General features: G+C 36.2%; 1 protein-coding gene across 10 annotated transcripts in view; it reads right to left on the bottom strand.

Moving 5' to 3' along the window:
• The window catches only part of STXBP5L (syntaxin binding protein 5L), a 181,692-nt gene that overhangs the window by 64,655 nt on the left and 101,480 nt on the right, over positions 1-15,557 (bottom strand). For all 10 annotated transcript variants that reach the window (XM_053933533.1, XM_053933571.1, XM_053933542.1 and 7 more), the window contains exons 7-11: positions 9,646-9,729; positions 4,779-4,902; positions 3,168-3,246; positions 2,840-2,994; positions 1,180-1,252 (exon numbers count right to left, since the gene is read on the bottom strand). In XM_053933533.1, the coding sequence (XP_053789508.1) occupies positions 1,180-1,252; positions 2,840-2,994; positions 3,168-3,246; positions 4,779-4,902; positions 9,646-9,729 (515 nt within the window). The remainder of the gene's footprint in view (positions 1-1,179; positions 1,253-2,839; positions 2,995-3,167; positions 3,247-4,778; positions 4,903-9,645; positions 9,730-15,557) is intronic.

The raw sequence follows: 15,557 nt of genomic DNA, 5'->3' as shown, positions 1-15,557 counted from the left end.
TAAAGCATATTCTTACATTAAAGTATATAACAGAATCTAAGTAAAATCACTACTAATTAAATATATTTTCCCTTACTTATTCAAACTTATGTATTGTTTTTAATATTAGTAATAATGTGTAGTTACTCAAATAAAGACATAAAAATTCAACAAGACAAGAATCCTACATAAATACTCCCTAAGGCTAATAGGGCTACCTTTATGAATGAACAAGAACTATTTTTTTCTGATATCTCAAAATATTATTATATAGAAGTGACACATTTTCCAGAAGTTTCAGGTTCATGGATCTGATATATACCATGAGCTACAAACTACTTTTACAATTGTGGATTTTATATTGAACATCTTAGCTTATTGAGTTGGTAGACTTCTGATTATACAATGAAAAATTGCAATAACCGATCTCAGTTTATTTCTCGCTTCCGTCAGTTTGAACAGCCTGATAAGGAGGAAAACCTCGCTTTTCGCACATTAGACAATGCTATTCACAATTAAAAAATATAGGAAACTGGGTTCTGATTTCAGTTATGTCCATTTTACACTTCTGAGATGATCTGAATTATTCTTTAAAGTAAGTGAGATCTGAATATGATTCACTTAACATTTTTCGATATTTTTTTTTTGACAGCAAAATCTGTTCCTTGTTACACCAGTGTGAATGTGGATGTCCATTACTTGTAGTATTGGAGGCAGAACAAAAGAAATAACTGGATTATGTTTTACATGATGTAGAGTTCCTCTTTGATAGGAACATTGATTCTGATATGAAAAAACTATTTGTCATTTAAACCAGCAACTGGATCATGAAGTAATTCTGTAAATCCATATAAAACAATGCCATTAAGATTCTGAGGCTCGACATGCATAAAAGTAGTTGCTGAATCTTATTTCCAAATTACATATGTGTTCAAATATTATTTAACTTTGGTGTTGAATGAATCTTTGAAGGCTGTGCTGAAGGGACTGCAGATTTAGCTTTATTCCAAAGTTTAAGAACAAATATTATCCTAAGTTCCTCTTCATTAGATGAACTTAGCTCCTAAAGTGGAAGTAAATATTTAGCAGGAGTTATTTCCAAGAGTGAATGATTTTGGATAGTTAAATGATTTGGAATTTTATGGTAATTTACTGGACAGTTAAACACACAAATAACTTCATATAAAACTTTATACTTACTTGCTTTGTGTCAGGTCAACGACAATGAGATCTTTTTCCAAAAGCACAACTACAGCATAGGGTTCTTGAAATTCTGTAAGCAAGGGATCGAGTATAAAAGACATGGAGTTCTCCTACCAGCCATTTTAAGCAAGCAAGCAATATTTATGTTCTTTAAACTTTCACAGTGTATTAGAAGCTTTGAGGTATCAACCCTTGACATATGCACAAACCAGACATAGCTGGAAACTAGGGCCAGAGAGGAAGTAGGAAATTACTTTTGGACAGTACTGTTGATAAACATACAAAGCAGAAGAATTGGAGTATTATAGTCTGCCAGCATGATGCTATGTTGAAAGTAAAGAAGTAGAATATGAATAAGTTGTGTGCATCATTGCATTATTGAATCAAATTGTTATACAGAAAAAGTATTTTTGCTGTCCAAAAGTAATACTTCTACTGTGTACAACTGCTCTGCAGAAACAGATAGTGCAGAATACTTCATGATACACAATGCCCCCATTTCTGAGATGATTCAAGGAGAATATTCCCTAGGAATCCTGTAAGTCTGCTGTTTTCAATTCAGGTAATGACATGCCCCTTCCTCCCACACACCCTTTAGGGGATTATATGCTTTGGTTTTTTATACAATTCTCTTTTTATTTATCAAAACTAAAGAATTAAGATAACAAATAAATGCTTCCCTTGATGCATAGAGTATATTCATTTACATACTTTTTATCATTTACATTTTTTATTTAAAAAATAGAAATGTGAAATTATGGCTTTCTTTTCAACAGCAGCAAATCATTCCAGCACGTGCAAGCTCAGAACAAACTGGTCAGATGGGTGATGCCAAAAGGAAGAGTATATGAGAGCAACTTATTCATCTTCCTTTCAGTCCTGCTATGAATGCACATTATTTGTTGCCTCTTTTTATACTTGGCTATCAATAACACAAGTTAAACCAAAATGTTTAAATATTGGTCTGTGAGCAGGAGAGGATGCTAAAAAACCTAAATACTGGGAAGTATTTGACACAGTTAAATGGAAGCCCAAAGCAACTCTGATTACAGAAAATTAAATTTTTGCATGATATTGAAGTACATTTACACTTTACTAAGTGTTTTTAATGTGTATTTGTTTTACCTACATATATAAGATTTATTATACTTTTCTGCTTGAGGGCTGAAAATGCTGAAGTTAGTTCCTTTCTGACTTACAGCTTTTCTTTATTTACTTTCTGGAACTTACTGACAACATATTTCAGAACTTGGCAGCCCCACAGTATGCAGCAAACATAACACTTTTTAACAGTTCATTGCATGCTGAAGTGTAAGAACTTTTTTGCAGGTAAGTGATAGTTAAATTTTCATAATTTAGCGAGCTACAAATGATGAAAATTTTCAGAAATAAAAGCACCTATCTTTAATAGCAATGTTTTCTCACAGTAGCCCATGGGTTTTAATCCTATAAGTGGAGATTTATGCATGCTTTCTTGTCCACTCACTACTTGCTTCCTACATTTAGACTGCAAACAAGTTCCAGGTACTTCCAGTTATGTAGTTTTCCCGAGATGAAGACAAATATGAGGCTGGAACTCCCTGGGATGGGATTAATGTATGAGGAAAGATCACTTTGTTTATAGTTTTCATAATTGTATTTTTCCCAATAAACTCACCATTTGGATATGGGGTTTCACAAAGAGTTAAAAAATCAACTATAGGATGATCCATTTCAAGAACTGTAATTGCTTTCCCATGCATGATTGTTAAACTTGGTCTTCGACAAGGCTTATCATAGGACAATCCACCAGAAAATATCACAAATGGTTCACTGTATTAAAAAAAACCAAGTGTAAGTCTACACAGTACATACAAGTTTATGTTATACGTTTAGTATCTGCAGATACTAATAAATAGGTTTGTAAAAAGAAAGCAGGAAAATATCCTAAAAGGACTTAAACTTGGGAATGTAATATTGAGTTAATTACGGAATTATAAACAAACCTGTTTTTACAGGTCTTGTACTCTACTTTAAGAATTGGTTTACAAGATTCAGGTTTTTTTCCATCTCTTTGAACTTTTCCTAAGGAAAGAAAGAACATGAAAACTATTAAAACATGAAATTGAATGTTCAAACTAAAACATATACATTGAAAGAACTGTATAAGAAACAAAAAAGGAACTTTAAAGCTACAAAAGATTAGAAGCATTAGCTCCTATTTCCATAAAATACGCATTTGTCTAAATTAATTACATTTATTGTCTTTGTGTTTTTACTGCCACATACATCTAAAGAACTACAGAACACACTTCAAAGACATCTATAAACCATGCAGATTTCTGAGTATGAAACTTCACTAATAATGAGTGAATCAGACTAATTAGGTGCTTTTTTTTTTCTGAAGACGTAATGACCATAACAATTTAATTTTTTTCTAAGCCATTCTTAGATTGACTTAATTCCTGATGTTGACAAAACATTACCTGCTTTGGAGTGTAACTAGTTGAGTGATAAAATTAAATGAAGCATACAACTGAAATTCATTATTTCTTGGTTAATTATGGCTCAGTACTTTTTTCCAGTCAGAGAAAAGTCACTTAGTCACTTGCAAACTGAGAAAACAGCCATTTTGGGTTTGTTGCTTTGGAAAGCCTCTGTTGGCTTTTGACAACAGCCTGACTGGAGGATACAGTGTAGATGGATAAAGACTTTTCTCAGAGGTAAACAGTGCTATGATGGGAGATAAAGGACATAAGCTGTGGCATGGAAAATTCTGGTTAGATATTAACAAAATAATTTGTGCTACATGGGTCATTAAATACCAAAAGATATTGCCCAAAGAGGTTGTGCAATTTTTTGCTGGAAGTGTTCAAGTGCCCAATGTCCTGAGTTTACTCATCAAATCAGGCCTGTTTTGATCTGGTCATCTGACTGGCTGAGAGTTCCCTTCTGACATTGTAGAATTCTATGACTAAAAATGATAAAACAGAAGTAAATTAAGAAAATGCTAAATTCTTTTGGGGCTACTTAGATCTTGACTTCTTCTCCTTCTTCCCTCTCTACTCAGACAGTTTTTTCAGTAAAGTAAATGTAAATGTATACATTTAAAATGGTGTCAGTAGTTTTACATCTAGTTTGTAGGAAGCCATTTTATACAGAATCCTACACATAGAAATAAAGCCATCTCTAACTATGGCTCCTTTAAATTCTTCATTGCAGTTCTTTGGGAAGCCTTGTACCATCCCCATGACAAACACCACACTACCTTGTACAAAACACACTAATTTGTTGTGAAAATTGCACAAAAAAGTACAAACTATGAAAGAAAGAAAGAGCCTGAGTGTCTCACAGACCAGCAGTCGACTCTTAAAAGGAAGTGGATATGACATTAGAGTAATATTAATCAGAAAGAGGTATTTATGACACCAATTACAATAAAAAGCTTGATCTAAGCTCCTAATTTTACAATAATTTGCAGCTACTTTGGAGATCAAAACATTTATGCAAGAAGCAACATCTGGGCTACAAAGAAAAATTAAAGAAACATACATATTAGCAAGCAGCATTGAGAACACTGTTGCTTCTTAGTTACACATTTTAACTATCAGAATTACCGTGTGGAATTGTGGTCTGGAATGGTCTGTTAGGGCTTTTCAGATTCCATAAGGTCAAGCTGCCATCAGAGTGACTACACATGAACTGTTTCCCTTCATGATGCCAAGCAACAGAATGAATAGCCTACAGAAATGAAAGAAGAACTTGAGACTGGAATGGAATATAGTGTTTACACTAATGATAGTTTCATGTATGATTTCAGATTATATTTTTCTGATGGTACATCAACAGTTGGACAGTTGCTGTTTGTCTGAAGTCCATTACCATCACTTTTTAGCCACAGATGGCTGTAATCCACATTTCATCATAAAGGCTAATGTAACATGGTAATGATAAAAAGCCTGTACTGAATCAGGCCAAAACTGAAGGAAAAGGGTATTAAGGTAAAAGTGTAAGAACAAGGGCCATGAACAATGCAGTTGTAATATGTCTGATAGCTTTCCTTAGAAATATTTAATCTGGTAAATTTACAGGTAATTCTGTGTTAAAATCTTTACAGGTAACATACAACACACAGAGTTTTCCCCAGAGAAAGAAAAACACTTCTTAGATAATTTCCACAGGTACTCTCACATACTTAAGTTGTAGAGCAAGTCCACAGAAATCTGGAATGTTTAATGTCAAAACCAAAATACTAAAACATCCAGGGTGTTTCACTGATATAGAAAATTACCAAAACAATGATATAAGATAGTTTTGGAACAGATAGTGCATCAGAGAAGAGGAATATCACACTCCTTTGTGCATACAAGTACCACACGATGAATGTTACATATACCATTCTTAGTATTTTGTGCAGTGGAACTGACTTGAAAATATCCATTGTTACATCAAACTATCGGAAAGGATAATGGTGTAAGTCCTTCAATTTCCCTAGTATGTGCTGGAAACTAACAAAAGCCATATCCTGACAAAATATTCATTCCTTACCACAGTTCCTCACACACTCCTCACAGAAGCACAAACTCACAGAATTCTCCCCAGAATCCAAGTCCCTTCCTTTCACTGCTAAATAGCAAAAAACACAATATAATTTTATGTAAATGTAAATAAAAGATACCGATTTTTGAATGCAGCTTAATAAATTTCCAGGGTTTTTTTCAACCTAGGAAATGCTAAGGCCTTGCATGCACTTAAAATTGCATATAGACATTTATCTGATTTATTCAAATGACAACAACATGGCTGGGTGTTCATAAGTCTGCATTGCGGCTGTTCATATTAATTTTGTTTAAGTGCTGCTGGTCACTATTTAAAACTCCCTGTTGGTTTTCCTCTTTTAATCATTATATTGATTGTTATGGTTGGTTACAGCTCATGGTCTGGAGAGAGTATCAGAAGAAATCAACCAAAGGGCCATGACCCTTTACCAAAGCTTTACTCAGCTCCTGGGGCTGGACAGCAGAGCCACATATCAGTTTGCATTAAGATGACCCAGGTGTTTTAACAGGAATCTGACACACCTTGTATATGAATGCTTGATTAACACACTACTAAAACAGTTGTGCCAAAAAGGACACACAAAACAGAGCTGAAAAAAATTGAACTCTAGATATTTATTTTTTGGTGACATAATGGGTATCGCCCAAACTTCTACCTTCCAGAGAGGGAGTTGGTACACAATTCCTCTTAAATAACCAGAAGAAACCAAACCATAACTGAAGTAACAAAAGAAAGATAACACAGAAGGATGGTTCATGTGGAGTCCAGTGTTGTTGCCCTCAGGTAGAATAACCTTAGTTCTGTGGGGAGCACTGCTTCACTTACACTGAAGGCATGTCTATCCTCATGCAAATTAATTCTGACATGAACTCATTCATGCTTGCTACCATGCCAAATTGGAATCTGGTTTTGATGTGTTGTCACCCTTAGAAACATTTCACATGGTTACAGTCACTGACTGTCTGAGCAGGAGCTAGCAACTAGCTAAAAAACAAACCAAGCTGCCTGTTAAACTGCCTCTCTGTGACCAGGTGCCACTGACCAGCATCAACCTCCTGTGGAGGGGAGCTGAGGTGGGATGATCCTGGCACAGACAGCTGGCATAGCAGCAACTCAAACTGACCTGTTAGACTTTGCCACAAAATGGGCAAGAAAAACAGAAATGCTTTTGGAGGTCTCAGCTGCAAGTTACGAGTAATTCTGAAAGATGGTCCTGAACAAATCCTGAATTTTCTCTCTGCTAGATTATGTCTAGCATTCATATCCACTTCTTTAGCATCCACACACAAAAGGAGCAGTTATTTGCTTAGAACAGGAGTTCCTTATGGTGGGTGGCTCATGTGAATGTTCACATAGTGTATGCACATAAAGCATCTCACTCCAGATTAGGTATGTTCCTCCTTCTGCAATACCCACAGTGGTTGCATACACATTCCATCTTCTCTCACACTCAGCATGTACTAAAATTAAGCATGCCAAACACCATTTCAGTTCCTTCCCAATCACAAATCTTCTCCACAGAGGGTCTTTAGTACCACATCTAACCATATTTTGGACATGAGCAATGCTTGTCTCATCTTACTGTTTGAATGCTAAAAAATTGTGTTCGTAGTACTGCAGGACCATTACAGCAAGGGCCACATCCTATTTGATACTTCTACAGTGGCATGGTGCTAGACAAAAACAGGGAGTTGCCATTTGGCAAATGCCTCTGAGAACTCTGCAGCTTCATTTTGGGGATGCGTTCCAGTGAAAGATGACAACTGCTTCAGACAGCTCTGAATAGGGGTTGATGCAAACTTCGAAATCCACCCAAACTGGCTGGATTTTGGGTTTGCTAACTATCAGTAACAACTTGAGAACAATTTGAAAGCTCTGTCTTGTTTATGTGTTGTCTTTTCATACCACTTGATGGAAATAAAACTTTTGCAGGAAATTATAAAAGAGCTTGGAAGGAAAGCCTTTTATAGAAGGCATTGTGTAGGAGCCTTGTTTGGAAGGGCCTCAATGTCTCATGCATATCACCAGTGAGAAGATGAAAATCATAATGATAGTAACAAAAGTGAGGGTGAATTAATTTAAATCAGAACTCATGCAAAGAGGCACTTTGGTACTTAATCAAGATACAGAACACTTACAGGAATTTATCTGAGACTTCACAGATACCCTGCAACTGGAACTGTTCTGGCCCAGTCCCAGAAAAATACTGAGAGACTGGTCAGGCATCATGGGGCACAGAGGCCTTCCATCAGTCCAGATAGCATGGTGAAGGGGAGCAGGAACAATGACTTCTGGATTGTGATCTTTGGTGGCCAACCCGTAAGATGAGGCTTACGCTTGATAATTTGTGTTGCTGCTAAATACCAAATAGCACATGCCAAACTAGTAATTTTTGACTCACAGAACCTATGTAACCCAGGATTTAAAAAGGAACCCTTTTTAGTGGCTCCCTAAGGGTAGTGGCTTCCCTAAAGGAATTCTAGCAGGTCTGGAACATTATGAACATGGAGCCTGAAAGTCTGGAATAAAATAAAATGGCTAGTCACACAGTCCTTTAAAAAACAAAATAAGAATCTTGCAATTATTTCAGTATATAAGAAGCTAGCACAAGTTGAACAAAGTGGAGTAATGACACCGTAAATAACCACTGAGGAGGAAAGCATGGGACTGATTAAAAGGCAAAAAAAAGTTCCTGAGAACAGTATTGAAAAATGTGGAACAACTAAATTCTAAATTGTATGAGGAATTTTCAATATCCATCCACTCTGCCTCAAAATGAAAAAAAAAAGGGGAACCAGCATTAAGATCCTGCTTATGTAGTTTCATTCTGAGTACAAGAGAGGACAGTGAGTGAACAGACATCCCCACCCCCACCCTTCCTGAAGAGAAGGAAGGGTGTAAAAGGAAGAAGTTGTTCAGCCTTAAGTAATAGAAGGGGTGCAATTTCACAAGTGTTTGCACAAGCAGACTGTCACTGAGAGATAATTCAGTGGGCATGTCTTGAGGCTTAAGTGCTGGCCTGTTCAAACTTGTCCTTTGAAACATTTGCTATGTTGATGCTCAGAAACTTAACTTGAAACTCAGAGTAGCTTTAATGTGTCTCTGACAGCAGGTCTGAAAGAATGCAGGATCCACATGTATTCAGATTGCTTTTTAGAGGGGGAATAAATGTGTATACACTCCTTATACATAGCAAAATGACAAGATGAAGAAGGAAAGAGAACTACAGGAAACCAATTACTGCTAGGATCACTTTAAAGAAAATGTCCTTTTCTACCTTCAGCTGTAGTTGCATTCATGTTCATCCATGGTGAACTTCAGAGGACTGTCAGAACAAAGAATATTTTTTCCTAGGGCTAGTGCTAAAATCATAATAACTAGGAGTATATCTATTTCTCAAGCAGCTTGATTATTGATACAAGAACTGCATCTGTGGTTAACACAGGCTGCTTACAAATGACAAGAGACAACTGTGTGATAACTATGACAATATAATTTTGAAAACTGTTTAATCAGATCTTAAGTACTAGGCAATATCAACAGCTGTACAAGGCAATTCATCTTCCAATATAATGAATGTTCTAGATATACCCAGTAGAGATTATTATGTAATTGCTATTGTAGCTATATCTCAGGTCAGCTCATTGCTAAACTCTGTTCAACTGAGGATCCCCACAGAGAAGTTGATGAACTTGTCAGGATCAAGGGGAGGACATTCTGTGTCACAGTACACTCATGAGAGCCTAAAGCATCAGAACTAGAGATTTCAGACTTTTATTTCTATTGTCAGTAACTTGCCCAAAAGCATAGCACAAACAGTATTTCCAGAACCAGCATTGCCTTTAGATAAACATCCACCTGCTTGGTAAGACATATGGCAAACTGCTGAATAATGGCTTTGCTGAATTAATGGAAATTGCTTACCTCATCATAATAAGCTCTCAGATCAGCTCTTTTAGATCGTAAGTCCCAGAACACGATGGTCCCATTTTCATAGCCTATCAACAGCTGGAGCAGGGACAAAAACCACAGTTACATTTTTTGGTTCAAAAGGTACATATAAATATTGAGTAATATAAAAAGAAATAACAAAGTGATGTGCAAGATTGTAATTTGCTCTACACATAATACCTTCTTTCAAATTATCTTTCAATATAAATTACTTCACATTGATGACAATTTAAGATCGGACATGTCAAATCATCCCTGGATGATTATGCACCTGGACAGTCTTCTCAATTGCATATCTGCTGAAAACCAAAGATTTTAGTATGTTCCTACCAGCTCTCACCTTCCCTGCCCCTTGTTGGAGAAAGAAATGTTTGACACCTAATATACCACCTAAATAACTTCAAACCAAGAGAGTCACTAGATTAGACTTTCATTCAGTTACTTATATTCCTTTTATTTATGTTTGCTATTGCTTTAAAACATTCTGAAGAACTTCTCCAGTAGAGAAAAAATTGCTTGCTTTCCTAATAATTAAAAAAAAAATTAACTGATATTTCAATTTTTGCTTCTTATAGCACTGGGATTTCATATCATCATGCACACCAGAGAAATACCAGCAAAGATTTCTGAAAAGATGAAAGAGGAGAAAAACAATAGTCAGGAGAAAAATAAGAATGAACACAATAATTTCTCCTTGTCTCCACTGAAAAGAAGTGAAATATTGATCTGGTTCTGTACAGTTACTCTTCATTTGAACACAATTAATTTCAAATCTTATGGACAATATAATGTCTAGCTTATTTAGGTATCCTGGAAACTGTTTCCCATAGAATCTGTCTTCTTAAGAATCTGTTCTGGACATGAAGACTGGAAATGGCTAAACTGGCAGACTCACATTTCTGTGATAGAATATTTCATACAACTGGCAATGATAATTGCAGTTATTCATCATGTGTAAACAGACATATCACAGAATGCAGACAAGGATTTACAGTTTCTATATAAAGAATTTGTGAAGAATAATGACAAGATAATCTCTTAGTTGGAGAAACCTTAACAGCATCTTTGCTATCACTCACTTTAGCTTGCATAAGTCCTAAAAATGAAATTTGGCTGGGCTGCTAAACAAAACATCACCTTCTTTCCAAGTTAAGTATAACTGATACATCAATACTGCTACAAAAGAGCCTGGGAATACTCTCAGATCTACTGGATTTGGTTCTTTTTCTTGACAGGAGAATATTCCTTTTGTGGAATCTTCTAGCTAATCTGGAAACAATTTATGGTTAATATATTTAATACCTGAATATGAACAATATCTACTTATGCTCCTGAAGAATCATTCTCCTGAAAAAAAATTCAAACTGTCCTGGAAAAATTCGAGAATATTTAGCCATTTTTCTCTGGATGGCTCCACATGGGATTTTTGTGTCAGAGTCAGAAAGCATGCAGCTAACTGAATAGTTCTTGTGTCAGGATGCCATATGGTATTCTGGGATAATAGGCTGCCATTGAGAGAGTGAGCAAAGGAGGGTCTTACTGCAGCTGCTTGCACTGTTGGTATAGCAATCCCAAATGGAAGCTATTTGTATATCCAAGAGTTAGTGACGCTCACAGCAGTTCTCTTGAGTAGGTGCAGGTCTGTGCTGTGTTGTGCTGCACACAGCACTTGGCTTCCAGGCCTGCATCATGCTGCACATATTCCTTGGCCACAGGGTAAACTTAGCTGCTAATTCTAAAGGACCTTGTAGGCTTCTCCCACTTGATAAAGGTAAGGACAGCACCTCTGTGCCTTTATCTTAATGTAAGGCACTATGACTCATGTGAACATCCTTTTGCTTGACAGTAGGAATGGATATGGAGCTTTCAAAAAAAAAAATCTTTTGGGATGTCCAAAGACCAAAATGCTGGCAAGAGCCTCTTCACAGAGGACAGTGCCATGTCCTTATTGGAGATCCATCCAATGCTACACAGCTTGGGGTTCCCACCCTCCTTTTTGTATTCACTGCAATAAATAGTATTTTAGTAATTTATGGAGTCTTGAGTGCCCGTCTTACTGTCATCACAACAAGCACTTGCACCCGTGCATTACAGCTGGGTACCAAACCAGTCATATTCAGTTTGTATCTACCAATACTCTTTTCACCTCAGCTTTTGTACAAATATATTCAGAAAAGTGAAGGAATTGAAAAGCATTAAGTATGTGGCCCTGTTTCTTAATAAGCCTTTCTTCCCTCTCTTTTGCAAAGATATCATGCTCCAGGTAATTACTAAAAGGTTACATATCTTTTATTAGAGGCCATATTTCACCTGAACTATTGCTGAAATGCTTAATGCCCAACTGCACTAAAGAATTGCAAGTTATAAAGTGTGATTTCAGGGAACAAATTGAAAGGCAAAGAGTTTTGCTGCATAGCCAGGAATCTCTCTTTTTGTTCAGACAGTAGTCATGCTGCTCTAGTACTAACACTGTGGTACAGCACTGAAGTCACAATTCCAGCTTGAGTGAATGGGATTAGTCTCATTGCCAGGATATTTGGGATGCTTTGGATTCTGACCTGTCTGAACCATAGGAAACTCAAACATTCCCAGTCTCAGTCACAGTGATCACTTGGGAGATCTACAAGACAAACTCTATTTCTGTAATAGAAGTAAAAGCAAAATATCCATAAATGCAGTTGGAGAGGAAAACCCAGACAAAGAAAAACAGTATCTGTAAAAAGAGTCAAGGATGGAAAAAACTCCAAAGATTTATCTTGCCTTTTGTGGCACCTCATTTAATTACTCATGCTTAATTAGGTTACAAAAAAGCAGAACATGGGACAGAATTTGGAGAGAGAAGTCCTGGCAAGATCCTCCTTGTTTAGTGGAGTTGTTTCACATTTTGACTTAAATCATTCTTCATCAAATGCTTTTGATAATGGGAGGAAATTTCTTTTTTACAGTCAACTAATTACATTCTGGTACATGACAGCAAGCCCCTTCCTTGTCCTGGTAACACAAAACAGCTGGAGAAAAAATCCCAAACAAACAAGCCTGCCAAACAGGCTTGTTGTTTTAGGTATTATTAGATCTCAGAACTCAGACTCAGAGATAGGAAGTTTAGTCCACCAGCTAATTGTAAATAACATTAAACCTTTTCCTATTAAGCTTTCTCTGTTTGCTGGGAAACTGCAGATTGTTGCAGTTAATGTCTTTTCCTTTGTCAGCAAGAAAAGTCATGTTTGCAACAGATCTGCCACTTATAAATGTCTATGCCCTCCAATCTGTCCCTAATGTACACTTATTAATTGATTTGGCAGACACAGTTATATTTCATTAACTTAATCACTTGGTCCCGAATTGTTCTTCAGTGACACATTAAATGCCTAAATTCTCTTTGATGTTTGTCTTCCAGCCACAGCTTTTTAGATTCATAAAAGAGACTTGTCTCCAAAGCCTGCCTGGATAGTTTGCCTGGAGGCCACTCTGGAAAAGTTCTGAATGGCAGAAGTCATCTTGAATTGCATTCACTCTTTTGGCACAAGGAACCCCATCACCAGTCCATGAAATATACTGGAACTTTTAGGAATTCAAAGGATCTTAATGAAAAAGGTGAAGATACTGCCAGTGCACAAACTTCCCTGGTTTTCAAATGGAGCTCTAATGATTGTACTAGATTTTGACTATGTTTTAGGACACTAAACCACTCAGTGTTCATAGGAGAAATACTTATTTACTTCAGCAAAACACTCCCAGATATGTAAACAACTTTGTAATACCCCAGAGAAGGCTATACCACTGGACTCTTGGAAGAGTACTTGCAGAGTAGTACTCTTGAAAAGTACAGGAACATCTGCATTTTGAGTAATGATTATGACAGGTTCGTATCTACTATTTAATTCCTGAAACACATGCAAAGAACACTTCTATCTGCTGCCTATCATGATGTGATGTGTGGAATCTGATTCTGCCACCAATATGTTTTGGTTGTCTTTGGTTAGTTTTGAGCTGTGGAGATTAGCAAAGTATGTGGAACTATCATCAAACAGCTATTTTATCTAAAATAACTCTGCTAAATTAAATAATAGTCTACCTATGACAGTATCTTGTACTGAAATGGCCAAGAGCAAATACCAAGTAATATGGGAAGAAGACAAATATTTGTAACATTCTCACATGTTCTCTCAGTCTAAGTAATTTTCTCATTCAACTATAGCCACCTCCTCAACTATACATGACTCTGTTTAACCTCATCTATAAGAACCTTTTAGGAGAATTCAGCAAATCTCATCAGTGACCCTCACATGGATTTCTTTTGTGTTAACTTTTCTAGTCTTCCTTGTGATCAGTACATTTTCAGCACATACAATAGCATTTGGAAAAAGTTTCATAGGTTCTACCCATTGCACATTTGAAGAAGTACTTAATTGGCTTGTTTGGAATCTGACCAGACAGCTTTATTTGGTATCCTTTTAGTTTTTGTATTGAAAGACACTATGAGCTCTTTCCATCCTCTTAATATCAACTGTGATTTTCAAACTTGGAATCACAGTCAGGTCTTTTCCATAGTGAATTTTCCTGTCTCACTGAGTTGTCTCTCATATAGAAAACTCAGTTCCTTCTCTGAATTTCTTTTAGCATTATGTTCATTTTAGACACAGAAGGACAAGTATTATACTCAGTAATCAGCAGGCAGGTCAACAATGCATTTCTTTAATAGCTTTGTTTTGTTCTCTATTCTTCTCTGCATAATGCCTAATTTTGATTTTCTTTATTATTCACTACTGAGCATTGAGCTGACTGACATTTCCACTGAACTATCAATCATCACTCAAAGCTCCTGATATCAAACAGGAATCATCAGCTCACACCCATTGGTTTATATGTAAAGTCAGAAATATTTTGCCCTACATATATCACTTGTCATCATTTACACTGACTATACTTAAAAAGACAGTATTTAACCTGCCATTTTACTGCTGAGTTTCTCAGCCTCCTGAAGTCCAGCAAACCAGGTGACATCACTGCTTACTCTATTTTCTAGGCTATATATGACCATGTTGAACAGTAAAAGTCCCAGGAGCTGCCTTTTCCCCCATTTTTACCTCGCTCTGAATAATGATTGATTTATTCTGCATTCTTTAACTAAAGTTTAATGAGACTAAGCTGAAAAATGTAGTTTAATTTATTTCTCCACTGTTGATTTTTTTAATTTAGAATTGTCTATTGATTTAATGCTTGGATCGTCTCTTACAGCTGTGTACCTTTTACTGATATCTTCCTGTAAACACCATCAATTCTACATTCTGCAAAACTGCAAGAATTTTGTTAGTACCAATTCATTCTTTGCACCACTCCCAACCTATCAATGATATAAAGAGCTGCATTGAGATGGTTTTAGTATCCCTTACATTTTCTACTCCTTCTCCTCATAAATTTTCAATGTTTTTTTCATAGGCATTTGTCTGAATTTGCTGTTGTTCTTCGAATGCTAGTACTTCATCAGTGCCCAGATGTCTCCTATGTGCCCTCTGAGCAACAAGCACTTGTATTCCCAAGCCAGTTCTCTTTTAACTCTCTTGCCTGGGTCCTTTTCATCTTCTCCCTTTATGCTGAAAAATATTCTTAGGTTTCTGTTTGTACACAGTGCATGGCACTTCTGTAAAAAATCTTCACTGACAAGACCATTTTTTTTAGTACCCCTTTTTCCTACAGTGCCTTAGGTAACTCAGCAGCAGCTTCTGTTGTGGCCAGCAAACAAGAATGATGCCTCATTAATAAACCTTTATTCTCACCAGGTATTTTGCCAGAGATAATTAAACTGCATTTCTTGATGGCTTCTTGTTTGAGGCTGCAACACTACACTTCAATATGTTGAATTACTTTATCTGATAGTATTCTAA

This window comes from Vidua chalybeata, chromosome 2 (genome assembly GCF_026979565.1).
Source record: "Vidua chalybeata isolate OUT-0048 chromosome 2, bVidCha1 merged haplotype, whole genome shotgun sequence".
In the NCBI taxonomy this organism is placed as follows: domain Eukaryota; kingdom Metazoa; phylum Chordata; class Aves; order Passeriformes; family Viduidae; genus Vidua; species Vidua chalybeata.
This window is presented reverse-complemented; position numbering and strand designations above follow the sequence as displayed.